General features: G+C 68.8%; 16 protein-coding genes across 16 annotated transcripts; 9 read left to right on the top strand and 7 right to left on the bottom strand.

The window, feature by feature from the left end:
• Positions 1-2,697: 2,697 nt before the first annotated feature.
• MICPUCDRAFT_59596 (uncharacterized protein) lies at positions 2,698-3,069 on the top strand (the record flags this gene model as incomplete). The annotated part of the gene is made up of 1 exon (XM_003060093.1): positions 2,698-3,069. One exon carries the CDS (start codon positions 2,698-2,700, stop codon positions 3,067-3,069), a length of 372 nt encoding a protein of 123 aa, XP_003060139.1.
• Positions 3,070-3,136: 67 nt separating this feature from the next.
• MICPUCDRAFT_2459 (uncharacterized protein) lies at positions 3,137-4,534 on the bottom strand (the record flags this gene model as incomplete). Its single annotated transcript, XM_003059804.1, has 2 exons — positions 3,137-3,519; positions 3,628-4,534. Coding segments are annotated over 2 exons (1,290 nt in total), but the record flags the coding sequence as incomplete, so codon positions are not given.
• A 684-nt stretch (positions 4,535-5,218) lies between these two features.
• MICPUCDRAFT_9447 (uncharacterized protein) lies at positions 5,219-5,485 on the bottom strand (the record flags this gene model as incomplete). The annotated part of the gene is made up of 1 exon (XM_003059803.1): positions 5,219-5,485. A coding segment is annotated over one exon (267 nt), but the record flags the coding sequence as incomplete, so codon positions are not given.
• Positions 5,486-5,804: 319 nt separating this feature from the next.
• Positions 5,805-7,306, bottom strand: MICPUCDRAFT_65538 (uncharacterized protein; the record flags this gene model as incomplete). The annotated part of the gene is made up of 1 exon (XM_003059802.1): positions 5,805-7,306. The coding sequence occupies one exon, from the start codon at positions 7,304-7,306 to the stop codon at positions 5,861-5,863; it is 1,446 nt and encodes a 481-aa protein (XP_003059848.1). The 3' UTR covers positions 5,805-5,860.
• A 270-nt stretch (positions 7,307-7,576) lies between these two features.
• Positions 7,577-8,218, top strand: MICPUCDRAFT_59592 (uncharacterized protein; the record flags this gene model as incomplete). Its single annotated transcript, XM_003060092.1, has 1 exon — positions 7,577-8,218. One exon carries the CDS (start codon positions 7,577-7,579, stop codon positions 8,216-8,218), a length of 642 nt encoding a protein of 213 aa, XP_003060138.1.
• Positions 8,219-8,449: 231 nt separating this feature from the next.
• Positions 8,450-9,025, bottom strand: MICPUCDRAFT_18221 (uncharacterized protein; the record flags this gene model as incomplete). Its single annotated transcript, XM_003059801.1, has 1 exon — positions 8,450-9,025. The coding sequence occupies one exon, from the start codon at positions 9,023-9,025 to the stop codon at positions 8,450-8,452; it is 576 nt and encodes a 191-aa protein (XP_003059847.1).
• Positions 9,026-10,127: 1,102 nt separating this feature from the next.
• Positions 10,128-10,562, top strand: MICPUCDRAFT_8437 (uncharacterized protein; the record flags this gene model as incomplete). Its single annotated transcript, XM_003060091.1, has 1 exon — positions 10,128-10,562. A coding segment is annotated over one exon (435 nt), but the record flags the coding sequence as incomplete, so codon positions are not given.
• Positions 10,563-10,799: 237 nt separating this feature from the next.
• MICPUCDRAFT_11973 (uncharacterized protein) lies at positions 10,800-11,165 on the top strand (the record flags this gene model as incomplete). Its single annotated transcript, XM_003060090.1, has 2 exons — positions 10,800-10,925; positions 11,004-11,165. Coding segments are annotated over 2 exons (288 nt in total), but the record flags the coding sequence as incomplete, so codon positions are not given.
• A 2,320-nt stretch (positions 11,166-13,485) lies between these two features.
• On the top strand, positions 13,486-15,020 carry MICPUCDRAFT_59589 (uncharacterized protein; the record flags this gene model as incomplete). Its single annotated transcript, XM_003060089.1, has 1 exon — positions 13,486-15,020. The coding sequence occupies one exon, from the start codon at positions 13,486-13,488 to the stop codon at positions 14,986-14,988; it is 1,503 nt and encodes a 500-aa protein (XP_003060135.1). The 3' UTR covers positions 14,989-15,020.
• Positions 15,021-15,294: 274 nt separating this feature from the next.
• On the bottom strand, positions 15,295-17,440 carry MICPUCDRAFT_65533 (uncharacterized protein; the record flags this gene model as incomplete). Its single annotated transcript, XM_003059800.1, has 1 exon — positions 15,295-17,440. A coding segment is annotated over one exon (2,146 nt), but the record flags the coding sequence as incomplete, so codon positions are not given.
• Positions 17,441-17,914: 474 nt separating this feature from the next.
• On the top strand, positions 17,915-19,547 carry MICPUCDRAFT_34321 (uncharacterized protein; the record flags this gene model as incomplete). The annotated part of the gene is made up of 1 exon (XM_003060088.1): positions 17,915-19,547. The coding sequence occupies one exon, from the start codon at positions 17,915-17,917 to the stop codon at positions 19,403-19,405; it is 1,491 nt and encodes a 496-aa protein (XP_003060134.1). The 3' UTR covers positions 19,406-19,547.
• Positions 19,548-19,616: 69 nt separating this feature from the next.
• Positions 19,617-20,189, bottom strand: MICPUCDRAFT_18683 (uncharacterized protein; the record flags this gene model as incomplete). Its single annotated transcript, XM_003059799.1, has 1 exon — positions 19,617-20,189. The coding sequence occupies one exon, from the start codon at positions 20,187-20,189 to the stop codon at positions 19,617-19,619; it is 573 nt and encodes a 190-aa protein (XP_003059845.1).
• Positions 20,190-20,516: 327 nt separating this feature from the next.
• Positions 20,517-22,169, top strand: MICPUCDRAFT_34318 (uncharacterized protein; the record flags this gene model as incomplete). Its single annotated transcript, XM_003060087.1, has 4 exons — positions 20,517-20,660; positions 20,909-21,163; positions 21,362-21,569; positions 21,766-22,169. The coding sequence occupies 4 exons, from the start codon at positions 20,517-20,519 to the stop codon at positions 22,167-22,169; spliced, it is 1,011 nt and encodes a 336-aa protein (XP_003060133.1).
• Positions 22,170-22,257: 88 nt separating this feature from the next.
• Positions 22,258-23,493, top strand: MICPUCDRAFT_59584 (uncharacterized protein; the record flags this gene model as incomplete). Its single annotated transcript, XM_003060086.1, has 1 exon — positions 22,258-23,493. The coding sequence occupies one exon, from the start codon at positions 22,258-22,260 to the stop codon at positions 23,491-23,493; it is 1,236 nt and encodes a 411-aa protein (XP_003060132.1).
• A 48-nt stretch (positions 23,494-23,541) lies between these two features.
• MICPUCDRAFT_27663 (uncharacterized protein) lies at positions 23,542-24,800 on the bottom strand. Its single transcript, XM_003059798.1, has 3 exons — positions 24,545-24,800; positions 24,061-24,354; positions 23,542-23,917 (listed from the first exon to the last, which is right to left on the bottom strand). Exons 1-3 carry the CDS (start codon positions 24,759-24,761, stop codon positions 23,601-23,603), a joined length of 828 nt encoding a protein of 275 aa, XP_003059844.1. The 5' UTR covers positions 24,762-24,800; the 3' UTR covers positions 23,542-23,600.
• A 441-nt stretch (positions 24,801-25,241) lies between these two features.
• MICPUCDRAFT_47740 (uncharacterized protein) lies at positions 25,242-26,082 on the top strand (the record flags this gene model as incomplete). The annotated part of the gene is made up of 2 exons (XM_003060085.1): positions 25,242-25,339; positions 25,477-26,082. 2 exons carry the CDS (start codon positions 25,242-25,244, stop codon positions 25,952-25,954), a joined length of 576 nt encoding a protein of 191 aa, XP_003060131.1. The 3' UTR covers positions 25,955-26,082.
• Positions 26,083-26,321: the final 239 nt, after the last annotated feature.

The following is a 26,321-nucleotide window of genomic DNA, read 5'->3' as shown; positions in this document are numbered from 1 at the left end:
AGCTTCATCGACAAGAAGAATGCGGTGACCTACGCGCTCATGGCGCGCCCGGGCGCGGAGGAGGACGCCGCGAGCGACGAGCGCGGGGACTTGTCGTCCCTCGCGAGCGGCGGCGGCGGCGGCGGCGGCGGCAGCGTTCTCAGCGGCCGCGGCGGGAGCGAACGCGGCGGCGCGCAGGTGTGGATGCGCAAGGACAACAACCACCGCGCCCGAGATCCGATGGAGGCGCTTCCGGACGACGGCAGCGTGTTCAACGACGCCATCGTCGAAGCGCGGTCGCGGGCGAGCGACGCGACGAGCGCGTACTCGATGTACAGCGACGTGACCTTCGTCATGGGGCCGAACGGGCCGGTGCCCCGCCGCGAGCGGCTGTCGCGCGAGAAGCGCAGGGAGCTCCGAGAGCTCGGATTCGATCCCAACGACGGGTACGATTACACCAGGCATCTCCGGCTCACGGGCGAGGGCGGCGGCACGATATTCGTACCGACGAAGAAGGACCACGTCAAGGGTGTCTCGCGCGGCGAAGGCGGCGGCGAGGGGCACGCGCAAAACGAGCGCGCGGGGGCGCAGAGCGCGGTCACCGCCGGCGGGAGCGGCAAACGCGGCAAGGACGATCAAGACGTGTTCCTCCGAGAGGACGTCGAGAGGCTCGGCGACCTCGCGCAGCCGATCGGCGTCGACCAAAAGCCGATCGAGACGGTCGCCGCGGCGATAGAGGAAGAGCAGCGGTGGACGCACGAGCGCGTCAAGGCCATCACGGACGAGATGACGTACGTCGCGAAGGACGCCGTCGACGCGTCGATGAACGCCATCGCCGCGCGAGCGCTGCCGAGGTGCGTTCTATACACTGGCTCCCATACGACCGCGTAGGCGTGGTGAACGCCGATCCTTAAGGACTTTGCCCGGCGCATCTCTCCGCCCACCCCACGCTTTCAATCCCGACACACCTCGACGCCTTTCAACTCCAACTGACGCCTTTGAACTCCACCCCGACGTCGCTTTGTATGGAACGACCCTCAGGGCGCCGGACAAGGGCGTCGCCGCGACGGAGCTGAAGGACATGATCGAGGTGATGGAGCACGCGGAGCAGGCGACGGACGACGCGCTCGCGAAGCTGGAGGAGTTCGGCGACGGCGGGTTGGGGGATTTGCAGGACGACTTCATTCTTCAGGCGATGGGGGGGTCGGGCGGAGAAGGGGGAGACTACGGCGTCTCCGCGGCGCCGAGAACGTTTCCTCCGATCCGGCTGCGATACGACGAGGCCGAGGTCGAGAACGAGCTCGCGACGCTCGAGGAGATCGTCGAGGAGGAGGCGCTGGAGGAGGAGGAGGCAGAGCTCGCGAACGGCCCGGCGTGGTTCAGAGGCGGCGGCGGGATGTTCGGCGGTAGACACCGCGGCGGCGACGACGGAAGCGACGCCGGCACGGACCGCGACATAGACGAAGAGGATTGGTGGGGACCCGACGACGACGACGACGACGACGACGACGACGGACGCCGCGGGTTACCGAGACGCGACGGCCTCGGCGCGAAAGCCAGGGATGTAGACGACGCGTTCGAAGCGATGGCGGGCGGGTACGACAGCGACGAGATTGGCGAGCTCGACGAGGACGACCCGAGGATATTCGGACACGCGGAGATTGATCGATTCGAAGGCGTTCTCGACGAGTTTAGGAAACAGCAAGGCACGGAGCGTTACCGCGCCGCCGCGGAGGTCATCGAGCGACGCGGCAGCGAGGAGGGTGCCGATGGTGCCGAGGGTGCCGAGGGTGCTGATCACGACGACGACGACGACGACGACGCGTTCCTCGCCGGATTCCGGCGCGGAAGACGACGCGAGACGATTCCGGACGAGCCGACGATCACGCGCGAAGACGCGGACGACGCCGCGCGCGCGATGATCACGACGCGCCGCCGCGCCGGCCTGCCCCTCCCGGAGCACCTCATGCGAGAGATGACGCTCGGCGACGGCGGCGACGGCGCGGACGACGAGCACGCGCGCCGGTACGAGATCGAAGACCCGGACGCGCGCGACGAGGAGCCCCCGAACGAGTACCTCGCGGAGAAGACGTCGCGGCAGGATAAGGTGCGTTCTATACACTGGTCCCCATACGACCGCGTTGGCGAGGTGGACGCCGATCCTTAAGGACTTTTCCCGGCGCATCTCTCCGCCCAGGGTCCCTCGCTTTCGATCCCCGCCCGCGTTGCCTTTGAACTCCACCTGACGCCTTTGAACTCCACCCCGACAATCGCTCGTATGGAACGACCCTAAGGACTGGGACTGCGAGAGCGTGGTGAGCACGTACAGTAACCTGGACCACCACCCCGCGATGATCGACGACTTCGGCGTCCCGCCCGGCGGGAAGAAGAAGCGCGCGGGGAAGGGCGGAACAGGGCGCGGGTACAACCCGGACGACGTCGGGCCGGGCGTCATCAAGCTCTCGGCGACGAACGGGCTGCCGGTGGATTACGTGATGTCGAGGCGCGTTCTATACACTGGTCCCCATACGACCGCGTAGGCGTGGTGAACGCCGATCCTTAAGGACTTTATCTCCCGTCGTCTCTCTCCGCACACCCCACGCTTTCAATCCCGAGACACCTCGACGCCTTTCAACTCCAACTGACGCCTTTGAACTCCACCCCGACGTCGCTTTGTATGGAACGACCCGTAGACGCGGGAAAGGGAGAGGCGGGTCGATGCTGACCGCAGATAACCTCGCGATCATCACCGAGGGCGACGACCGAGGCGGCGGCGGCGAAGGAGGGCCAGGGTCAGACGACGACAGCGAGGGCGAGTGGGAGGAGTACGACGAGGACGGCGACGACGGCGAAGGCGACGGCGAAGGCGGCGCGGCGTTCGGCGAGGAATGGCGGCAGAACATCCGACGCAAGGGCGAGACCCCGGAGGAGAAGAGAGCGAGGAAAGCGGCCGTGAAAGCGGGGCGGCGCGACGCGCGCGCGGCGAAGAAGGGACTGAAGCAGACGTTCAAGCAGGAAGAGCGCGAGATGGGGAAGAAACAAGGCGCCGGGGACGTGCGCGCCGGTCTCTCGGTCCGACCTCTCGCGTGAGAAGAACTCGAGTCTCTCGCTTTACGAACACGAAAGTACGAAAGCACGAAGGTACTAATAATCACTTCACGCGCACTAACAGCTTGTTCTTCTTCCCCGCGGCGAGAAGCAACACCCTCCCGTCCACGACGTCCCCTTCCTCGATCACCTTCCCCTCGTCCTCCACCTTGACGTTGTTCACGCGCGCGCCGCCGCCTTTGATCAACCGCTTCGCCTCGCCCTTTGACTTTTGCAGCCCCGTCGCCGCCATGACGTCGACGACGGTCCGCCCCACGACCTCTCCCAAACTCAGCTCCGCGCTCGGTATGTCCCCCGCGAGCGCCTCGAGCGTGTCCGCGTCTAGAACCGTATCCGCGCCCGGTTTCAGCCCCTCCGTCGCTTTCAGCGCCTGGCTCAGCCCGGCTTCGCCGTGGACGAACCTCGTCACCTCCTCCGCGAGTCTCTTTTGCGCTGTGGGCCATTCCATACAAAAAAAGTTCACCGGTCAGTTGAAAGGGGACGCGATCAAATGTTGAAACCGAGCGGTGGGTGAAAAACTTTTGTATAGAACTAACGCACCCGTGTTCGGGGCGTATCCGTCCTCTTTCATCGCCGCCTCCATCGCCTCGATCTCCTCGATCGGCACGAACGTCAGCGTCTTCATGAACCGCACGACGTCCGCGTCCGTGCTCTGGAGGAGGTGCTGATAGAACTTGTACGGGGAGAGGCGGTCCGGGGACAGCCACACGGCGCCGTCTTCGGATTTGCCAAACTTTTTGCCATCCGCCTTTAGAAGGAGCGGGAACGTCAGACCGTACGCGCCACCGTCCCGCTGCGATATCCTCCGTATCAAGTCCGTCCCCGCGGTGATGTTCCCCCACTGATCGCTCCCGCCGACTTGCACCATGACGTTCTCCTCCCTGTGCAAGTGCACGAAGTCGTACCCTTGCAGCAGCTGGTACGAAAACTCCGTGAACGACATCCCTCGTTCCGACTCGAGCCTCGACTTGACGCTGTCCTTCGCCACCATCGTCCCCACGCGCGCGTATTTCCCGACGTCGCGCAAAAACTCGAGAAAACCCATCCCGCCGAACCAGTCCAGGTTATTCAGCACCCGCGCGGGCTTGAGCTCGTCGCCCGGAGGCGCGAACGACGCCGAGTTCGCGAGGACCCCGCGTAAGATCTTTTCGATCCCCGCCACGTTGGCGTTGATCGTGACGTCGTCGAGCACCGGCCGCTCCGCGCTCTTCCCGCTCGGGTCTCCCACGCGCCCGGTCGCGCCGCCGAGGAGCGCGATCGGGGTGTGGCCGCAGCGTTGGAACCACGCGAGGACGACGATGCCGAGGAGGTTGCCGAGGTGGAGCGAGTCCGCGGTGGGGTCGAAGCCGCAGTACACCGAGAGCGATCCGTCGCCGGCGGCTTCACGGAGCTCGTCTTCGTTGGTGCACGCGTCGAGGAGGCCGCGCTCTCGCAGGACGTCGACGACGCATCGGTCCGCGTAGGAGACCGAGGAGGAGGAGGAGGAGGAGGAGGAGGAGGAGGAGGAGGAGGACGCGTCCGCGGCGCGCGCGATCGAGGCGTGCGCGCGAGGGAACTTCGTCCCCCGGCATCGAATGGCCGACGACGCGAACGCGAGCGACGACGACGACGACGACGGCGTCGCGGCGCGTCGCGCGGCGAGCGCGCACGCGCGCGGGGTCGCGGCGGAGGACGCGAGGCGCGACGCCGCCGCGGGCGCGAGCCGAAGCGCCGCGCGCCGGCAGGTCATTCCCTGCGGAGGAGGAGGAGGAGGATGAGGAGGAGGAGGAGGAGGGGGTCGGACGGACGGCGAGGCCGTCAGCGGACGGACGCGGGGCGAGGGCGTAGGGTTCGGGCGCGGGAGGGATAAGCGAATCGCGGCGGGATCGGCGCGGCGCGAGCGTCCGAAGCGACGACGACGACGACGACGACGACGACGTGCGACGGCGGCGTGCGCCGCGATACGTCGAGCGGGGCGCACCAGAGGGCGGACGATCGTCGCGCTGGCCATCGCGCGCGCGTGCGGCGAAGTGACGCGTCGGAACGGATTCGCGCGTTCTCGAGCGATGCGATGTCGAGAAGAACGAAGAAGTGCTGAGAGCGACGAAATGGATGGATGCCTCCTTCTCTAGTAGCAGCTCTACTTGAACCCTCCCGCGGCCTCTATCATCTTCCTCAGCTCCCCCGATCGATGCAGCGCCATCGTGTCGTCGCACCCGCCGACGTGTTTCCCCCCCACGAACACGTTCGGCACGGTGCGCTGCCCCGTCGTGGCCGCGAGCGACGCTTGAATCTCCTCCGCCTCGTGAAACTTGTCGAGCTCGATCGCGAGGTAGCTCGCGCCCTCCTTCTCCAGGAGCTGCTTCACCTGCGTGCAGAACGGGCACCACGACTTGCTCCACACCGTGACCGCGTTGGACTCGTTCTTGCCCGTGATGAGCTCCGTCAGCGGGTTCGCCGCGTCGGCGTCGGAAGACGACGCGCGCGTCGTCGTCGAGGGGCGAGACGAGACGCGAACGCGTCTCGTCGTCGTCGTCGTCGCGGGCGAGCGCGGCGCGGGCGTCGCGCGCGGGAACGCCGCGACGCGGCGGCCGACGAGCGCGACGCGGCGGGGGGTGGACGCGGTGGACGCGAGGATGTGACGAGCGACGATGCCGGCCATCGCGCGCGCGGGTGGATGTGCGCGACGCGGCGAGGCGGGAAGGGCGAAACTCGCACTCGCGAACACGTCATCGTTTCTGTCTTGTTCGTCTCTTCTCGAGACTAAATTATTAAACCTGTGCGCGCCGCGCGGCTACGGCTTCGACCCCCGTCTTTGCCAATCGTCGAACTTCTTGAAGTCGAAGTCGTCGTCGTCGTCGTCGTCGTCGAAATCGTCGTCGTCGTCGTCGTCGAGATCGTCGTCGTCGCCCGCCGCCTTCGCGCGTCGCCACACGTCCTCGCCGCCTTCTCCGCCGCCGTCGTCGTCGTCGCTCCCGAGTTCGTCGAACAGCCGTTCCAACTTGGCGTCCAACGCGTCGTCGTCGTCGTCGCGCTCGTCGCCGTCCCGGCCGCGCGCGCCGTCGACACGTCGCCCACGAAACGCATCAACACCATCCGTTATTCTCGAGACGACGTCCGCGGGCGTCGGGTCGTCGTCGTCCCCCGCCCCCATCCCCATCATCGCGCTCCTCTCGAGGTCCTCGACAAACTTCGCGACGTCCTCGTCCGAGAGATCGTCGAAGCTCCCGTCGTCCTCCATCGCCCGCGCGCTCGAGGTGGACAGCGTGCTCCCTCTCGGGCGCGTCACCAGCGGCACCTCCGGGAACTCTGGCGCGTAGTCCTCGCCGCCGTCGAACGTCTCGTACGCCGCGCCCGTTCGCTCGTCGTCGTCGTCGTCGTCGTCGTCGGCGGCGGCGGCGTCGGCGGCGTCGATCGACTCCTCCCCCGCCGCCTCCTCCTCCTCCTCCTCCCAGGGTTTCTTCCTCCGCTTCCTGGAACGCGCGCGCTCCGGGAACTTCGGCATCTCCATCGTCGCGGCGTCGTACGCCGCCCTCGCCGCCTCGTGCGCGAGCTCTTCGTTCCTGACCTTTTCGAGTTTCTCGTCCACGGCGATCTCCGCCGGGGATCTCGCGTCGTCGTTGACGAAGACGAGCCTCGGCGTGTGCTTCGAGCGCAGGAGTCTGCCCGTCATCTCTCGCAGTCGCGTCGCGTTCGCGCGCAGGTTACGTTCAGCGATGCGCCCGTCGTCGTCGTCGAACGCGGTCGTCCATCGCACGTGCGCGGTCTTGAAGTCGGAACTCATTCGGCACTCTAAGACGACGACGTCTCGCCCGCGCCCGCCGAAGCGATGGCGCATCGAGCTCGACTCCATGACCGCGCAGAGGGCTTTGCGGAACCTGACGCCGGCTTTGATCTGCGCCGCGTCTTGGCCGTCCGCGTTCAGGATCTGCGCGTGCGTGGTGTACGCGTACGCCGCCGCCGCGGGAGGATGACGAGGAGGAGGAAACCGCGCGGCGTCGCGGGAGGACGACGACGCGAGCGCGGACGACGTCCAGCGCGTCAGCGACGGCCGCGACGGCGGGTTCGCTCCCGTCGTCGACGTGGCCGTCGTCGACGCGGCCGCGACGCGGAGGGCGTCGAGGACGCATCCGCGGCGCGCGCGAGCGGCGGCGCGGAGGAGCGACGCCATCTCGCGCGCGAGCTGCCGAGGCGGCGGCGCGACGCGGAGTGCGCGCCGGCGACTTCTCCCTCGATGCATCCGGTCATCAGTTTTCTGGATTTTTTCGCGTCAACTCCGAGAGAGAATTGCTCGCGAAGCGCGTCGCTGCTCGCGCACTCCTCGCGGCGCGCGAGCGCCGCGACGACCCGAACTCGTCCGCGCATTCGTCGACCGGCCGCGCGCGTCGCGGTCCTGCGGCGCGGCGGACGACGGCGTCGCGTCGAACGGCCGTCTCGACGAGATCTGGCACCCCCGGAAATTAAATCACAGCAAATCACATCTCGCGCGCCCGCCCGCCCGCCCGCCGGCATGACGCCGCCGCCGCCGCCGTCGCCGCCGCCCGCGCCCTCGTGGCACGACCTCCCGGACGGCATCCTCGTCAGCGTCTTCGAACGCATCCACGGCGAACCGCGCGGCCGCGAGACGCTGCTGCGTTGCCTGCGCGTCTGCCGCGGATGGCGCGACGACGCGCGGCGCGTGTTGTTAAGAGACGACGGCGACTCGGGCCGGCGCGCCGCGGACGGCTCGCGCGCGTTCAAGCTCGCGCCGTCATCGACCGCGCTCGAGGGCCCGCGCGGCGGCGGCGTGGACGGGTCGAGCGTGGACGGCGGCAGCGCGCGCGCGATTCGCGGCGACGCGATCGACGAGGAGAGCGTCGAGGAGGATACGGAGGCGTGCTCGAAGCGGCGACGCGTCTCGGCGGACGGCGGCGGCGGCGGCGGCGGCGCGACGCGCGACGCGGAGACGACGATGGCGGAGATGGACGACGCGGTGGCGGTGGACGGCGACGTGGACGGATCTGTCCAGGGCGTCGCGGTCGAGACGGGCGACGCGAGCGACGACGCGACGACGGCCGCCGGCGGCGGCGGCGGCGGCGGCGGTTTTTTCGCGAAGACCCTCGGCACCCTCCGCCGCAGGTTCGGCGGGAGCGAGCGAAAGAGCGCGCGGTAGCGCGGACATCGCGAACGAACGCGATAGAAGAAGCACGCCGACGGGGGACGACGTCTGCGATAGTAATACACGCGCGATAGTACGACGACGGTCGGGCCTACCGGTCGGGACTCCTCGCGCCCCCTCGTCGAAGAACCCCCTCGCCTCGGGCTCCAGCGCGTCCCGGTTTACACTGGTCCCCATACGACCGCGCGCGCGAGGTGAACGCCGTTCCTTAAGGACTTCCTTCGCCTACTGCTCACCGAAGAACCCCCTCGCCTCGGGCTCCGGCGCGTAGGTGTTCCGCAACGCGTCCTGCCAGCTCGTGTCGCGCGTCCCCGTCTTGCTGTTCCGCGCGTTTTCCCTCACGCGCTTCTTCACTATGGCGTGGTCCGGCTTCGGGACCATCGCCCCCGACGCGAGCCGCCCTAGCGTGACCCTGACCTTCGTGCCGTCGTCCAGGAACCGGATCCCGATGCGCGTCGCCGCGCCCGTCACCGGGTCCACGATGCCGACGTTACTGTAGTGTATCGGCGCCTCCATCGTGATCACGCCGCCCTGCTTGTTCTCCTCCGTGCGCTTCACGTGCTTCTTCACGAGGTTCAACCCTTCCACGATCAATCGGTTCTCCTTGCGGAATACCTTCTGGACGACCCCGACCTGGCCCTTGTCCTTGCCCGAGCGGATCTTCACGGTGTCGCCCGTGTAGATCTTCCACTTCGTGATCAAATCTTTCTGCGCCTTTCGCGCTTGCTTCGTGAGGACGCGCGCGCGCCACGCCTTCGCCCCGGGCCGTCCCTTCTTCTTCTTCAAGCCCGCCGCCCACATCGCGTGCGAGCTGCGCTTCGGCTGCTGCTTCGGCGGGAAGTTTTTGCTCGGGAGCGACGCCATCGATCGCGCGCTCTGCCATCCCCACGCGGCGAACGAGGACGCGAGTCTCCACCCTGGCGCGCGCGATGTCGACGTCGACGACGACGACGCGGCGGCGGCGGCGGCGGCGCGGGCGATCGGCGGCGGCGTCGTCGTCCACGCGGACGCGATGCGCGCGCGGACGAACGCGAGCACGCCCGCCGTGGACGACGACGCGCGGGACATCATCGTCACGACGGCCGCGACCGGCGCGCGCGTCGATCTAACCCTAAGCTCTGTTAGATCTGTGTCCCCCGAGGCCGAGGTGGGCGTTCGCGGCGCGGCTTCAGATGGTACGAAGGTATTTTTCATCCCGTACTGTAGTTTCAACATTTGATCGCTTTCCCTTTCAACTGACCGATGAACTTTTTTGTATGGAATCGCCGAAAGCAGCGGATCGCGCCCGCGACTCGTTCAACGCGAACCACGACAGCTGGCGGAGGCGGCCGGAGGGGACCGAGCATTCGTCGCGCGCGCGGGATATCGCGCGCACGCACGTCGTCGGAACCCTCGGCGCCGCGACGGCATCGCTCGCGTATCGTCCATACGCCGCCGCGTCGCTCGGCGATCGAGGAGGCGCGTCGCCGGACGGCCGCGCGCGGTCGCCGACGCGAGGGGAACAGCCGGAATTTTAGCGTCGTCGGCGTCTGGTGTCGTCGGAATGACGACGACGACGACGGCGGGGCCGACGACGGCTCCTCCCGCGCCGTCGCCGTCGAAGCCGCCGCGCGCCGTCGCGTCGTCGTCGGATCGCCGCGACGCCGACGACGACGACGCCGACCTCGGCCGCGTCTTCGTCGCCGTCCGCCTGCGCCCGACGGACGGCCCCGAGCCCGCGTCGTTCCTCGCGCGCGACGGCGTTCGCGTCGCGGAATCGCGCCCGTCGTGGCTCCCGCGCGGGACGCCCTCCCCGGCTTGGGAAGCGGACGCGGTGTTCGCGCCCGAGGACGGCAACGCCGCGGTGTACGCGCGCGCGGCGCGGCCCGTCGTCCGCGCGGTCCTCCGCGGCGTGAACGGCACGGTCATGGCGTACGGACAGACGTCGAGCGGGAAGACGCACACGATGTCGGGGGTGCCGTCGGACCCCGGGGTGATGCAACGCGCCGTGGAGGACATCTTCGAGCGCGTGGAGAGGGACCGCGACGTCCGGAGGTACGACGTGCGGTGCTCGTACATGGAGATTTACAACGAGGACGTGCGCGACTTGCTCAGGGACAACAACAACGGCGGCGCCGCCGCCGCCGCGAACGCGCCAAACAACGCGAGGGACGGCGGCGGCGGCGTCAAGTTGGTCGTCGGCTCGAGCGGGCTGACGCGCGTGCGCGGGCTCGAGGAGAGGGTCGTGACGCGCGCGTCCGAGGTCATCGACATCGTCGAGCAGGGCGCGGCGAGGCGCGCGACGAACAAGACGTCCATGAACGCGTCGTCGAGCCGGTCGCACGCGGTGCTGCGCATCGTCGTCGCGTCGGGTGCGTTCCTTTCCACATTACATACGTTTTCACCCGTCCATCGGTTTCAACGTTTGATCGATCGCGTCCGTCCCCTTTCGACTGACCGATGAATGCACTTTTTTGTACGCTGGAACGGTCCTCACGCAGCGCCGCTCGCCGAGGGGGAGACGACGACGGAGTACGCCGACGCCCCGGCCGCCGCCGACGCCTCGTCGAGCGCGAGCGCGACGCTCGCGGCGACGCTGTACGTCGTCGATCTCGCGGGAAGCGAGCGCGCGGACGCGCACGCCGTCAGAACCGCGAGGGCGGACGCGATCAAGAAGGAGGGCGGCAGCATCAACCAGTCGCTCCTCACGCTCCGTCTGTGCGTGCAACGACTCGCGAAAGCCGCGGCGGCGGAGGCCGCCGCCGCGGGAGGAGGATCAAACTCGAACGCCGAGGATCAGACTCGCGCGCCGCCGCCGCCGCCGACGCACGTGCCGTACAGAGACAGCAAACTCACGCGGATCCTCCAGCCCGCGCTCGCGGGCCCCGGAAGAACCGCCGTCGTCGCGGCGATCAACCCGGCGCCGTCGCAGATGAACGAGACGCACTCGACGTTGAACTTCGTGTCCACCGCGAAGACGGTGAAGATGACCGCGAAGGTGAACGCGCACGGGCTCGGAGGGGGGTTCACGCGCGAGGACGACGCGATCTTGTGCGAGTTAAGAGAGGCGGCGGCGGCGGAGGCGATTCGCCGGAGAGAGGTGGAGGAGGAGCACGAGGTGGTCTTAGAGGAGCTCAGCCGCGTGGGCGGCGCGTTGGAGGACGCGCGACGCGCCGCCGCGGACGCGGAGGCGCGCGCGGACGACGCGACGGAGCGCGCGGCGCGATGGGAGGAGAAGCACGCTTGGACGGCGGCGGAGGCGCGCGAGGCGCGCGACGACGCGGCGGCGGCGAGGCGCGCGGCGACTGAGTTTGAAAATCTCGCCGCAGCCGCGACGCGCGAGGCGGAGGCTGCCAAGACCGCGGCCGACGCGAAGGCGTCCGAGGACAGCGCGCGCGACGACGCGAGAGTCCGCGCGGCGCTCGCGGACGCGGCGGCGGCGAGGGACGACGCGGACGCGGCGCTGACCGCCGCCGCGCGCGAGCTCGAGCGGATCGAGACGGAGAAAGCGGACGCGATCGCGCGCGCGCGACGCGACCTCGAGAGCGAGCGCGAGCGCGCGCGCGTCGCCGCGGAGGCGGCGCGCGCCGGCGTCGAGCACGAAATCGCGGACGCGCGCGAGGCGGGGCGGCGCGAGGCGACGGAGACGATGACGACGCAGCTCGAGGAAGCGCTCTCCGCGTTTGAGGCGATGGAGCGGCGAGTCGTCGAGCTCTCCGACGCGGACGCGGCGTCGCGCGCGCGAGTCGCGCTCGCGGAGCGCGTCTGCGCGGACGCGTCCGCGTCGAGGGACGAAGCGCGCGCGAGGTGCGAGCTCGTCGAACGAAAGCTCGCGAAGTATAAGGCGACGTGCGACGGGTTGGAAGCCGAGGCGGCGTACCTTCGCGCGAAAGCCGCGAGCGACGCGAACGCCAACGCGGAGCTCCTCGCGAGTTTGGAGGACGCCAGGATCGAGTACTCTATGACGCAGCGCGCGCAGACGGAGCGAGAGGAAGCGACGCGACGCGAGCTCGCCGCCGCGCGCGAGGCGGCGGCGACGCGGAAGAGCGCGCTGGACGCCGCGGAGGCTCGCGTCGGCGTACTCGAGAGCGATAACGCGGGACTGAGAGCCGCCGCTGCGGAAAAGACCGCCGAGAACGACGAGCTCGTGAAGTGCCTTCGCATCGACCTCGAGGCGCACAAGCGCGAGATGAAAGCCGCGGCGGAGCGCGCGAATACGCAGCTCAACGCCGCTCGGTCCGCGGCGAGAGCCGCCGCCGCAGGGGAAGTCGCCGCGTGCGCTCGCGCCGACGACGCGGCGCTCGATTTACAATCCGCGATGCGTCTCTCGTCCGAAGCCGCGCTCGAGGCGGAGGCGAACATCGCGGAGTTTAAAGACATCGCGGAGGCGGCCGCGATGGAGACGCGCATCTTGAGAGAGTCGAACGACGAGCTCGTGCGGTTTTTGGAGGAGCTCGAGCAGGCGAGCCTCGAGGCGAACGAAGCGTCGGAGGCGATGGCGGCGCAAAACGAACGGCTGCGGAGGGAGCTCGCGGAGGCGCGGAGAGCCGCGGCAGTCGCGGTCGCCGCCGCGGGTTCGATCCCGCTCGGCGGCGGCGAGTCGGCGAGCACCCCAACAAACGCCGCCGAAACCAACGCGAATCCCTCGACGACGACGGCGGCGCCGACGGTCGACCTGTCTCTGTTCGCGTCGCCGGACGCGCGGCGACGGCGGCCCAAGCGTCGAACCGCGGCGCCCGGCGCGGAGGAGCTCAAGGCGTTCAGGGCGTCGGAGCTGAGCGTCGGCGCCGGCGACGGCGACGCGCTCGCGGGGAAGGGCGCGAAGATGCACGGCGCGAACGAGTGCGCGCGCGAGGACGACGACGACGAGGGAAAGGACGGCGGGGAGGACGACGACGGAAAGGAAAACGCCGAGGCTGGCGGGAAACACGCCGACGCGGCGGCGGCGTCGCTCAGGTGCCTCCTCGACTCGGTGCGCGAGCGAAGACGCGACGCGACGGACAAGTCCGCGGCGGCCGCTAAGGCGGGCGGCGCCGGGAAGGGGAGGAGGAAGCTCGGGAAGCAGGGCGCGATAGGTTCGCCGCTGGGAATGATGAGGGCGTAGAAGAACGCGCGCGCGAGAGAAGAGAAGGGGCGTACGTACAACGTTGTAGACGACGGACGACGTGTGAAGGAAGAAAAGAACGCGCGAACGCACGTGATTCGCCGAGACAGCGCACCTTTCGACAACCACGCGACGTCCGAGTCATCCGAGGCGTCACTTCTCAGCGCGCGCGCGCGCGATGTCGATATTCGACGCGCTGCGGCGCGACGCGGACTTGCGTCGTCGCCGGGGCGCGCGCGACGGCGACGGCGACGGCGACGTCGACGCGGTCGGCGACGCGGTCGTCGAACGCGAGGAGGGATCTGACGCCGCGGGGGCGCCCCCGCCTTTCGACGCGCGCGACGCGTCCAACGCGTCCGCTGCCGCCGCCGCTGCCGCCGCGGCGGCCGCCGACGACGACGACGAGCCCGAGGCGCTGTGCTGCCCGATCACCAAGGTCATGTTGCGCGACCCGGTCTTCCTCGCCGGGAGCGGGAACACGTACGAGCGCGACGCCATCGAACGATTCTGGCGCGGCAGCGGAGGCTCGCGAGGACGGAAGCGCGACCCGCTCACGAACGCGCGCGTCGCCAACGCGTCGCTGTTCACGAACTGGGACAAGCGACGCGAGGTCCAGGCGTGGCTCTCGCGAAACGAAGGCAAAGTCCCGGAAGGGTGGGCCTCGCGCGACGACGTCCCTCCCGCGAAGGAGACGACGGACGACGCGCGAAGGAGGAGCAAAAACGGAGGAGGAGGAGGAGGAGGAGCGCGGCGGTGGGCGACCATCGCCGTCGCCTTCGTCGTCTCGTCGATCGTCATCGTCGCGTTCCAAGCCGGGGCCGTCGAACGCGCCTGGCGGCGCGGCTGGGAGTGGCGGCGGTCGATAGGATGGCGCGCGCCGCACTCGGGCGGCGGCGGCGGCGGCGGCGACGACGGCGACTCGGGGCTATTTTTCGGCGGGTCGACGAATCGCGAGATGAAAACGCGGCTGCGATGGGAGAGCGCGTTGATAGAACGGTTCGGGGAGGACCGTTTCAAAACCATGGCACCCATCGCGCCGCCGCACGGGAGCCGGATACGCGCCATGAGCGGCCCTCACGGCGAGCTCGCGATTCTGATCCCCCCCGGCGGCGTCTTCAACGCCGGCGCCGTCGCGGAGACCGCGTTCACCGGCGCGTGGACCGCCATCACCGCGGCGTGGACGTACGGCGCGATGATCGGTCCGTCGCCGCTGTTCGCACTCTTCTCCGTGCCGTTCTGGGGCGTCGGCGCGCACCTCGGGAAGACGGTCGCCGCGGCGATGTTCGAGTCGACGCGCGTGGATTTTGTTCCGCCGGCGGCGGCGCCGGCGGCGCCGCCGCCCGGCGACGTGCATCGTCGCGGACTCCGACCGCCGCCCGCTCGTGAGGAGCTCGGTCGGTTTCACTACTCGCGCGAGGCGTTCGGGCGAGAGCTCGCGCGCGCGGATGGCCCGCTTGGGGCGATATCGGGACTGAACGTCGTGACGCGGACGCACGTGAACGACGTCCCGACGACGACGCTGAACCTCTTCGTCGGCGTCGAGACGTACGAGATGGGCGTTGGCGTCTCGGAGGTGGAGCAGCGATGGATGCGCGCGACCGCGCTGGAGGCGCTCGCGAGGGCGCGCGTGTTTCTTCCGCGAGGCGGCGGCCGGCGCGAGTTCGTGAGTAGAGACGCGTGACGATTTTTTTAGCACAAAAAAAATTTCACTCCGCGGGTCGCCTCTTCAACGGCGGCGGCTGCGGCGGCAGCGGCGAGGACGGCCCTTGCGGGACCTCGCCCTTCTTCCTCGCGTGATTCTCCCAGTAATCAGCCGCGATCGCGTCGCCGTCGTCCGACGCCGCCGGTTTCGGTTTCGCCGTCGGTTTCTCCGCCGCCGCCGCCGCCGCCGACGACGACCGCGTCTTGATCGCGATGACGCCCTTCGGCGCCTTGCCCGGCCCCCCTCCGGCGACGCCCGGCCACTTCAACGCGCTGCCGTACGCCGCGGGATACCGCGGCGCGTTCGGACCGGGTTTACCCTGGAACGAAGCGCCAGGGTGACCCTGACCCTGACCCTGACCCTGACCCTGACCGCCGTCCCTCGTCGTTCCTCCTTGACGCGGTTTCTTGTTCCACCCCGCGGCGCGCGGCGTAGGCAGCGTCTCCCTCGCGACGTCCTCCATCTGCCCCCTCAGATACGGCGTCTGAGACATGAGCTTATCCCGCAGGGCGACGTAGTCTTTGAAGTTCTTCACGAGAAAGTCAATCCCGGTCCGTTCGACGTCCTTGACGGTGGGGATCCGGCCGCGCCGCGCGACGAACGCGGCGCTCCATTCCTTCAGGTCGTCCCTCAGGCGTTTGTACCGCTGGAGATCGGCGCTGAACTTGGCCACCGTCAGCGAAGGGCTCACCCCCGACCCGGTGAGCTCAGCGCGTTTCTTCGCGAGGTCCGCGAGGCGCTTCTTCATCTTCCGCTTCGTCTCCTTGAGCTCCGGGTCGTCGTCGTCGTCGTCGTCGTCGTCTTCAAACGCGGCGTAGGCGGGGGCGGGGGCGGGGGCGGCGCCGACGCCAGCCTTCGCGATCGACGACGTCGACGTCGACATCGACGCGCGCGCGGCGATGGAGTTCGGAACCTCTCCCGACCGCGTCAGCAACGCGGCGAACGCCGCGGCTCTGTCCGCGACGTCGTCTGAGGAAGCGTTCGGCGATTCGAAGGACGCGTCGTCGTCGTCGTCGTCGTCGTCCTCGTCAAACGATTGAATCGCGGCGATCGTCTCTTCGTACGCGCGTTGACCGGCGCCGAGCGCGAGCGCTTCCCACGGCGCCGACGGGTTGAACGGCGCCTCCCGCGGTTGAACGACGCCTCGCGGCGTCGGCGCGACGGCGTCGTCACGATCGACGCCCTCCGCCCGCGAGACGGCGTCGTCGCGATCGACGCCCTCCGCCCGCGAGACGGCGTCTCGCCCCGCGGCGGCGGCGGCTTTCGCCGCCGCCGCCGCGGCGCCGCGTTTGAGCGCGTGCACCGTCGCCGCCACCTCGGCGGTCTTCGCGTTCGTCGCGTTCTCTCTCGCGGCGCGCCATCGCTCCCTCGCCGCGCCGGCGATCTTGCGACGCGTCTCCGCGCTGCGCGTCCTGCCGCTGTTTTTTCTCCCAGCCGTCGCCGCCGCCTCCTTACGTCGCGCGTCCCTCTTCTCTTCGTCTTCGCGAAGGCCCGCGTCGTCCGCGCGGCGTGGCGCTCCTCGAGCGCGCGCTTCTTCGTCGAGCATCTCGATCGTCTCGCCGAGGGAGCTCAGGATGCTGCTCTCGACTATCTTCTCCACGCTGTCGCCGCCGCCGTCGTCGTCGTCGTCGTCATCCGTCGTCGTCGTCGTCGTCGTCGTCGTCGCGGAGGAGGAAGACACGCGTCGCGCGTCGCTCGCGGCGTTTCTCGCGGCGGCGTCCAGCGCGGCGCTCGCCTCCTCCGTGCTGGACGCTCCTCCGCCGCCGACCTCGTCGTCTCCGCGCCGTTTCGCGAGCTTCTTCTTCTTCTTCCGCGACGACGCGCCGCTCGGTGGCACCACCGCCTCGAGGCCGTGCGGTTGGATGCGCGCGCGTCCGAGCGTCTCCTCGTCCTCGCTCGCGAGCCGCCAGAGCAGCGACGCGATCCCCATCGCGTCGCCCGGCGTCGGCGACGTCGTCACCTTGCGCGTGCCCTTCGGGCGGCCGCGTCGGCGCTTCGGCGGCGTCGGCGCCGGCGAGGAGGAGGAGGAGGAGGAGGAGGAGGAGGAGGAGGAGGAGGAGGAGGACGAGCTCGTCAAATTCGACGCGTTATCCGCCACGCGCATTGACGGCGTCGCTCCCGCGGACGACGACTCCCCGTCGTTCGGCTCCGGCGCGCCTCCGCGGCGCGTCGGCGTCGTCGCGAGCGCGACCCATCGCGCGTGCGCGCCCCGCCGTCGCGGCCGCGCCGTCCCCGCGGCGAATACTCCTCCTCCTCCTCCGCCTCCTCCCTCGCATTCCGACGTCAACTCCGAGCGCGAGCGCGAGCGCGCGCCCGCGCCGGCCCATCCCCCGCGCGCGCTTCCGCGCGCGAGCGCGTAGACCGCGCAGCGCGCGCGCTCTCCCGTCGCCGCGAGGACGGGAACGCGCGACGCCGGCGCGGAGGACGACATCTCCGTCGTTCGCCCTGCCGCGCGCCTCGCGAGTGCCCTCGGGGGCGCGGCCGCGCGACTCGGCGTCGGCGAACAACAAGAAGGGGCTTTCGCGTCCGCTCGCGTGGATCCAGATCGGATCTCGCTTCGTCAGTTCGCTTCATCAGACTGATTCCTCGTACGAAAACGAGCGCGAGCGCGTACTACGGCGAAAACTACTCGTCTCATCACGCTCGGGAAAATTGGTTTTCCTAACCGTCTCGCCGCGCAGCCGCCGATTTTAGGTTTGCGAAAGGTCGGCCTCGCATTCCCGCGCGCGCCTCCCACGCGCGCCGCCGCACACGTCGGGAATTTCCCCACGCGCGCGAATCCCCTCGAGATGGGTAAATCCAAGAAGGACGTCGGCCTCGCGCAGGTGCGTCGCGCTCACGATCGATCGACGCCGCGATCGGAATCAAGAATTCTGCGCTCGATCGCCCCGCCGCCGTCGAACGAATGAATGAATTCTTCGCCCACGTCCGTCCCCGCGCTTCCTTCCTTCCTTCCTTCGCGTCTTCCTTCGATCGATCTGACGTTCTCTCCCCCTCTCCCCTCTCCCCGCTCGCGCCACCCTCTCATTCGCCGTCCGTCCGTCCGCAGACGACGGAAGACTTCGCGATCCAGCCCGAGAAGGTCACCCCGACCCTGGACGCGTCGAAGTGGCCGCTGCTCCTGAAAGATTACGACAAGCTCATGGTCCGCACGGGCCACTACACCCCCATACCGTGCGGACACTCGCCGCTGAAGCGCCCTCTGCAAGAGTACATCCGATACGGCGTCATCAACCTCGACAAGCCCGCGAACCCGTCCTCGCACGAGGTGGTGGCGTGGCTCAAGCGGATGCTTCGAGTGGAGAAGACGGGGCACAGCGGCACGCTCGACCCGAAAGTCACCGGCGGCCTCATCGTGTGCATCGACCGCGCGACGCGCCTCGTCAAGGCGCAGCAGGGCGCGGGGAAGGAGTACGTCTGCGTCGCGCGGCTGCACTCCAAGCCCGAGGGCGGGAAGCAGGCGGTGCTTCGCGCGATCGAGACGCTGACGGGCGCGCTCTTTCAGCGGCCGCCGCTCATCTCGGCGGTGAAGCGCCAGCTGCGCATTCGCACGATATACGAGAGCAAGATGTGCGAGTACGACGAGGAGCGGAACCTCGTCGTGTTTTGGATCTCGTGCGAGGCTGGGACGTACGTGCGAACGATGTGCGTGCACCTCGGCCTGCTCCTCGGCGTCGGCGGGCACATGCAAGAGCTCCGACGCGTGCGCTCGGGGATACTCGGCGAGAACGACAATCTGTGCACGATGCACGACGTCATGGACGCGATGTGGGTGAACGATAACCTGAAGCAGGAGGACTACCTGCGACGAGTCATCATGCCCCTGGAGGTGCTCCTCACGAATTACAAGCGCGTCGTCGTGAAGGACAGCGCGGTGAACGCCATCTGCTACGGCGCCAAGCTCATGATCCCCGGCTTGTTGCGATACGCGTCCGGGATCGAGGTGGGCGAGGAGGTGGTGCTCATGACGACCAAGGGCGAGGCGATCGCCGTCGGCGTCGCGCAGATGAACACCGCGGTGATGGCGACGTGCGATCACGGCTGCGTCGCGAAGATTAAGCGCGTCGTCATGGAGAGGGACACGTACCCGCGAAGATGGGGGCTCGGGCCGACGGCGACGGCGAAGAAGAAGCTCATCGCGGAGGGGAAGCTGGATAAGTTTGGGAAGCCGAACGAGAAGACGCCGAGCGAGTACTTGCGCTCCGTGCCGGACGCCGCGGGAGGGAGCACCGCAAACGGAGGGGAGGCGAAGCGCGAGCGGTCTCCCACCGCGGCGGCGGAGGACGCGGAGAAGAAAAAGTCCAAGGGGGAGAAGAGCGCGAAGAAGGAGAAGAAGGAGAAGAAGGAGAAGAAGGAGAAGAAGGAGAAAAAGTCGAGCGACAGCGACAGCGACTGACGAAGAACGACGATGGACGACGGACGACCGTGATCATGTACCCTTCGTCACCTCTCGCGACGACGGAAGCGGAAGAAGACGCGGCGAGCGAGCGAGAGGCCACTGTACTCTACTTACGCGTGTGCATACTACTTCGATATACAAAAGTACCGTACAACCCTAGACGTACCGCAGCGCGCGCACCGTACCCTCGCGACCGCGCGGCGTCTAGTCAGTGCCCGTTCAAGACGCCGACGTAGGGCCACTCACGGCACCGCCCGTCTAAATCTAATCCGTACCCCACGACGAATCGGTCTTCGCACTCGAACCCGACGTACTCCGGCCCGTCGCTCGCGAGCTCCTCGCGTCGCCGCGCGCGCTTGTTCAGCAGCGCGACGCACGTCACGCTCGCGGCGCCGCGCGCGTCCATCGCCGCGCGCAGCTCCCTCAGCGTGACGCCGGTGTCGACGATGTCTTCGATCACGACCACGTGCCTTCCTCGCACGTCCACCGCGCTCGCCGCGCCGTCCGACAGCGTCACGCGCTCGCTCGACGTAGTCCCGACGTACGACTTGGCTTTTATGGCATCGATCGTCGCGCCGCGCGGCGTGTTCGGGTGCATCGCGCGCAAGAGGTCGGACGCGAACACGAACGCGCCCGTCATCGTGATGAGAAACGCGGGCGACTTTTCAGCGTAGTCGGACGCGATGGACGCCGCGAGCTCGCTCACCCTTCGCGCGATCGCGTCCGCGGAGTATAAGACCTCGTGGTCGGCGACGTCGATTGGCGGCGGACTTCGCGACATGGCGATCGGGATCGGGGCGCGGCCGCCGCGAGAGAAGACGCGCGGGGGCGAGTGTCAAGTCTTGTTTTCGAAAGGAAGGACGAGTTCTCCGAAACCTAAAACCTGCTCGCACTGCCCATGGCGCTCCGACGCGCGGCGTCGCGCTTGACGCGCGGCGCGCTCGGCGCGCTCGAGACGCGCGGCGGCGGCGGCGGCGGCGACGTGGGGTGCGACCGTCTCGCCGCGATCGCGCCGCGCGTCGCGCGCGGGGAGGCGTCGCCGTCGAGCTGGCGCGCGACGACGACGACGACGACGACGACGACGACGACGCCGTCGTCGTCGCGACCGATGTCGAGCAAGCCGCGCGACGTCGTGTACGGCGGCCCGAAGCCGCCGGTGGAGCGGTTCACGCTGCGGAAGCTCGCGGCGAAGTACCGACGCGGCGAGCGCATCACGATGGTGACCGCGTACGACTACCCGTCCGCCGTGCACGTGCGCGCCCCGACCCTCCGCCTCCCGGAATTCAATTCGATCCCTCGCGCGTTATCCTTCACACCGGTCCCCGTACGACCCCGTCGGCGCGGTGAACGCCGTTCCTTAAGGACTTTCTCTCCCTCGCGGCCGCGACGCGCCGCGCGCCACCGCTCGGAAGTGCGACAGCATCTCTTCCAGCGTGATCGGCAGCGTCGTGTCGTGCCCGTGGACGACCATCGCCGCGGAGTCGCCGCCGCTGCGCGCAGGTGGACCTCGCCGGCGTCGACGTCTGCCTCGTCGGCGACTCCGCGGCGATGGTCGTCCACGGGCACGACACGACGCTGCCGATCACGCTGGAAGAGATGCTGTCGCACTTCCGAGCGGTGGCGCGCGGCGCGTCGCGGCCGCTCCTCATCGGCGACCTCCCGTTCGGGTCGTACGAGCGCGACCCCGCGCAGGCGATCGAGACGGCGACGAGGATCATGAAGGAGGGCGGCATGGACGCGGTGAAGGCGCGTTCTGTTCTGATCACACTAGTTCCCATACGACCGCGTTCGCGTGGTGAACGCCGTTTCTTAAGGACTTCTAATCCGGGCGTTTCTCTCCGCCCGCCCCTCGCCGCTTTCATTGACCGTTCGACCCTACGACACCTTTCAACTCCGCTTCTGACGCCTTTCGACGCCACCCCGCGACCGGCGACCTCGACCCCCCCGCCGCAGCTCGAGGGCGGGTCGCCCGCGAGGGTTCGCGCGGCGCGCGCGCTCGTGGACGCCGGCGTCGCGGTCATGGGCCACGTCGGCCTCACGCCTCAGTCCATCAGCGTCCTCGGCGGGTTCCGCCCGCAGGGCCGCAGCCACGACGAGGCCGCGGATATTGTCGAGCGCGCGCTCGCGTTGCAAGACGCGGGGTGTTTCTCAGGCGCGTTCTGTTCTATCTCACACTGGTCACCATACGACCGCGTTCGCGTTGTGAACGCCGATCCTTAAGGACTTTCTCTCCCGGCCCACGCCTCGCTTTCGATCCCGACGCGCCTCGACGCCCGCCTTTCGACTCCGCTTCTGACGCCTTTCAACTCCACCCCGACTTCCTCGCTTTGAACGGACCCTCCCTCGACCCTCATCAGTCGTGTTGGAGTGCGTCCCCGCCGCCGTCGCCGCCGCGACGACGGCGGCGCTGCGCGTGCCGACGATCGGCATCGGCGCCGGGGGCGCGTGCAGCGGCCAGGTGCTCGTGTATCACGACCTCCTCGGGTTCACGCAGCACCCGCACCACGCGGCGGTGACGCCGAAGTTTTGTAAGCGGTACGCCAACGTGGGGGAGGTGATCACCGGCGCGTTGGCTGCGTTTCGGGAGGAGGTTGAAAACGGGTCGTTTCCGAGCGTGGCGTTCTCGCCGTACGAGCTGAGGGAGGGAGACGCGGCGCGGTTCGCCGCGGCGCTGAGGGAGAGAGGGCTCGGGGAGGCCGCGACCGCGGTGGAGGAGCTGGAGGGGGGCGAGAAGAGCGGCGGGGGGGCGGCGTCCTCGTAGGCGGGCCCCGTCGCCGCGAAATATTTTAGAAAACTGAACTGAATGATTTGGTCAGAAACTAACAACGACCGCGGCGCGGACGACTTCGATGCGCGCGGCGTCGGCGTCGCGGCCCGCCGCGCGCGGCGCGCGATGGCCGCTCGCGGCGGCGAAGGGCCCGCACGACGGCCTGACGAAGCGGCAGAAGCGCGAGCTGAACCGACCGTACGTCCCGCGCGAGGACGAGCGCCGGCTGGCGATCTCTCTTCTCGAGGACGCGTCGTCTTCGTCGTCGTCGTCGTCGTCGTCGTCGTCGTCGTCCTCCTCCTCCTCCTCCGCGCGGCGCCGCGACGTCGCGTTCCTCGTCGCGCGCTCGGACGCCGACGCCGACGCCGACGACGTCGTGTGGTACGCCACCGCGCCCGCGGACGCGCCGGCGTGGGACTCCCCCATCGCGAGGCTCGTCCTCGGCGCGCGCGAGGCGGGCGGACGCGCGCGCGCCAACGCGTGGTGTCGAAGGCGCATCGTGTCGACGAGAGCGATGAGCGCGCTGGACCGCGCGATCGTCAAGGTGGCGGCGCAGCGCGCGACGTACTTGGACCTCGGCGTCGACGACGGCGGCGCCGCGGCGGGGACGATGAACGCGTCGTCCGCGTCCGCGTCCGCGGACGACGACGACGACGACGACGCCGGCGCCCTGACGCGACTCGAGCGACGAGACGCCACGCCGTTCGCGCGCGCGGCGACGCGACGAGGCGCGAGCGCGTCTCGCGCGCGCGTCGACGTCGCGACCGCGACCGCGACTGCGACGCGGGTGGACGACGACGCCGCGTGCGTCGCGTGGGCGCGCGAGGCGCTCGACCGCGCGGGGGAGGAGACGACGCGGACGAATGATGACGACGAGAATGATGACGAGAACGAGAAGGCGCGGTGGCGGCGCGACCGCCGCGTCGTCGCGATGGTCGTCGACCGCGACGGCGTCCTCGTCGACGCGGCGGTGAACACGAACGCGGAAAACGCGATGCTGCACGCGGAGTTTAACCTGCTGATGCCGTGGCTGATGCGTTTGGACGGGGACGGGGACGGGGACGGGGACGGGGACGGGGACGGGGACGGGGACGGGGACGGGGAAGCGGCCCGGAAATCGCTGCCGCCGGGCGCGCGTCTCTTCGTCAGCCTGCAGTGCTGCGCGATGTGCGCGGCGCTCGTGTGCGCGGCGTCGGACGCGCGGGGCGGGGAAGTCCTCACCGACGTCGTGTACGGCGAGGAAGACCCCGGCGCGCTCGCGAGGGACACGGAGCTGCGCCGCCGCGGATGGGAGAGGAAACGAGACGAGAATAGGTAGACACTCTATCATAGAAGGTACCGGTAGGTTTTAGCCTCGTGCCCGCGTGGCGTTCGTTCGTCAGATTCAGATTCAAACCCGATTCAAACTCCCTTCTCACGCCCATCTCACGCCTCCATAGGCACCGCCCCAACGCTCGACTCCGGCTGCGCCGTGCCGTTCGTCACGTCCTCCGGAGTCCCCACGAAGATGTCCACCGTCTCGTTCAGCGGCAGCGTCGCGCTCGTCGCCGTCGTGAAGTTCCGTCGGTTCAGCGGCGTCGTCCCCGGCGGGAACTCGTACCCTTTACTCCGCGCGTACGTCCGCTCGTTGGGCGTCTCGTGATTGCGGAGATACTTGACGCCGTCGGCGGTGATGACGCACAGGTCCACGTTCGACCCGGACCCGAGGTCGTTGAAGATCCCCGCGCGGATCGACCGCGCGACTGCGTGGGTGAAGCGATCGGTCAGTCGAACGTCTTACCGGTCAAACGTTGAAAGGGAAACGCGGGTGAAGAGTGACGACGGGAAAAGTCCTTAAGGAACGGCGTGCACCACGCGAACGGGGTCGTATGGGAAGCAGTCTCACCGAGCTCCTTCGCCTCCTCCTCCGCCATGTCCTCTTTGAAGTCCGCCTCGAACACCGCCATCGCCGCGAGCGACCCGGAGCCCATCGTCGCGAACGGCAGCGCGTCGGACGAGCCGTGCGGGTACACGCAGAAGAGGTGCGGCCCGTTCTTGTCGTGCCCGCCGAGGACGCACGCCGCGCCGACGTGCCCTTGGTATTTGAAGAGGTGCGTCTTCAACATCGTCAACGCGGTGACGACGCGAGAGCTTCGCTTCGTCGCCATCCGATGCAGCTCGAGGTTGCTCGCGATCATGCCTGAAATGTGTCGTGTCGTGTCGTGTCGTGACGCGCGGTGGACGGGGACGGGATCATCGGGTCGGTCAGGTCGCGCGGCGCGAGCGCGACGAGCGGAATGATGAGCGGAATGAGCGGAAACGCGCGGACGAGAGAGGGAACCCTAAACGAGAGCGAGCGAGCGATCTCGCGGCGACGTGACGACGCGCACCGGTGACAGCCTCCGTGTCCGCGGCGGTCCCCGCGCCGCAGCAGTAGATGTTCGGCGCGATGTAGTGGATCTTCTCGCAGTTCTTATCCGCGACGGTCTCGCCGTTCGTCGATCGCGTGTCCGCGCCGAGCACGACGCCGCCCTTGAAGACGACGCCGCTGATCGTAGTCCCCGTCTTCATCGCAGCCTTGAAGCTCAAGCCGGCGCTCTGAAGCATCGCGTTCCTCTGAACGTTGTCGAAGTTGAACCCGCCGCGGTCATCCCCGTCGAACCCGCGCGTCCCATGTGCCATCCTCGCGTCGACGTCGACGTCGCGCGCGCGCGGAGAGTCTTAGTCTTTTTTCTCTTATTCCCTCTGCCGCGCCGCTCGCGAGATCTGCCGCTCGTCGGTCGGATCTCGCGACGGGCGCGCTTCCGCTCGCGCGCGGCGAGAGATCGAGACGCGCGCGACGCTCGACGCGATCACACGGACGCGCGTGCGTGAACGCGGGCGCGCGCGGACGTGCTCTGCGCTGGTCGTCGTGACGAGAGGACGAGGACGAGACGTGATGAGATCGTAGGGCTGTTTGAACGGGCTGGCCCGGTCGTCGCGTCGACGCGACGCGACGCGAGCCTCGCCTCGCCTCGTCGACTTCCGCGGGAAATGACGACGACCGCTGTCAGTCTGCGCCGCGCGGCGAGGCTCCGGCGGGGCGTCATGTCGCGCGCGCACGAGACCGCGGAGGCGACGGCGACGGGGAACGCGCGCAGGGACCTCACCGCGGCGGTATCGGAGAGGATAGGACGCGGGAACAGGTGCGACGCGACGACGACGACGACGCGCCCCGCGCGCGCCGTTTACTCCTCCTCCTCGTCTCGTCTCTCGTCGTCGTCGTCGTCCGTCCGTCCGTCGTCTGAACGTTCCGACCTCCCTCGTCTCGTCCTTTCAACAGGGGTTCGCGCATGGACGCCGCCGTGGGCGCGATGTTAGAGAAAGAGAACGACGCGAGCGCGCGCGACGCGCGTCATCGCGACGTCGACGTCGACGCGGACGCCGTCGGCGCGTGGGCGCCGCGAAAGCGACGCGAAGAAAAATTCGTCGACGCCGCGAAGACGTCGTCGCCGCCGAAGGCTGGTTCCTCCGCGGCGGCGACGCGAGCGCCCGCGATACCCGCCGCGACCGCGACCGCGACCGCGACCGCGAGCGCGAGCGCGAGCGCGAGCGCGCGCGACGCCGCCGCCGCGGACGCGGCCGAGCGACGCGCGGCGCTGAGATGCGACGGGAGGAGGATGATCAAAAGCGGGCACGTGCCAGCCGCGCCGCCGCCGACGACGTCCGCGAGGAGGAGGGCGGAGGCGTCGACGCATCGGTCGTTCCTCGGGAAGTACGGGTTAGACGCCGTCGACGGCGATGTGGTCGTGAAGAGGTGAAGAAGAGAGGGGGGACGCGGGAAGTGCAGACGGCGCCGCGTCGGCGCCGGACCGCCGCGGAGGCCAGACCGCGCGGTTGATCGGTTCGTAGGGCTAGACTACGGTTCAACTACTGTATCGCTGCTTTCAAAAAATCGATCGCGCTTTCAAAAGCACCAAAGAAACGTTTTTGAAAGCAGAAAAATCTCCAGAAAATCTCTGAAAAATCTGAGAAAGATGCGGGCACGAGGGTGTTACGAGTTACGTCTGGTAAGTCCTACGTGCACGCGGCGTGACAGCGAGCGCCACTGCGAACGCGCGCGCGACGACGCGTTCCACGCTCGATCTCTCCCTCCTCGTCGTCGGCAGATCGCGACGCTTTCGGACG

The sequence above is a fragment of the Micromonas pusilla genome (assembly GCF_000151265.4).
Source record: "Micromonas pusilla CCMP1545 genomic scaffold MICPUCscaffold_7, whole genome shotgun sequence".
Taxonomy (NCBI): Eukaryota; Viridiplantae; Chlorophyta; class Mamiellophyceae; order Mamiellales; family Mamiellaceae; genus Micromonas; species Micromonas pusilla.
This window is presented reverse-complemented; position numbering and strand designations above follow the sequence as displayed.

Bases quoted from the DNA above. Each gene is read 5' to 3' on its own strand.
- MICPUCDRAFT_27663 (XM_003059798.1), bottom strand. From the start codon at position 24,761: ATGCTTCAGAGCGCCGGCTTGAGCTTCAAGGCTGCGATGAAGACGGGG. The intron at 24,355-24,544 runs GTGCGCGTCGTC...GACACATTTCAG, and splicing joins GGACACGGAGGCTGTCACCG to GCATGATCGCGAGCAACCTC. The intron at 23,918-24,060 runs GTGAGACTGCTT...TCACCCACGCAG, and splicing joins GGAGGAGGCGAAGGAGCTCG to TCGCGCGGTCGATCCGCGCG.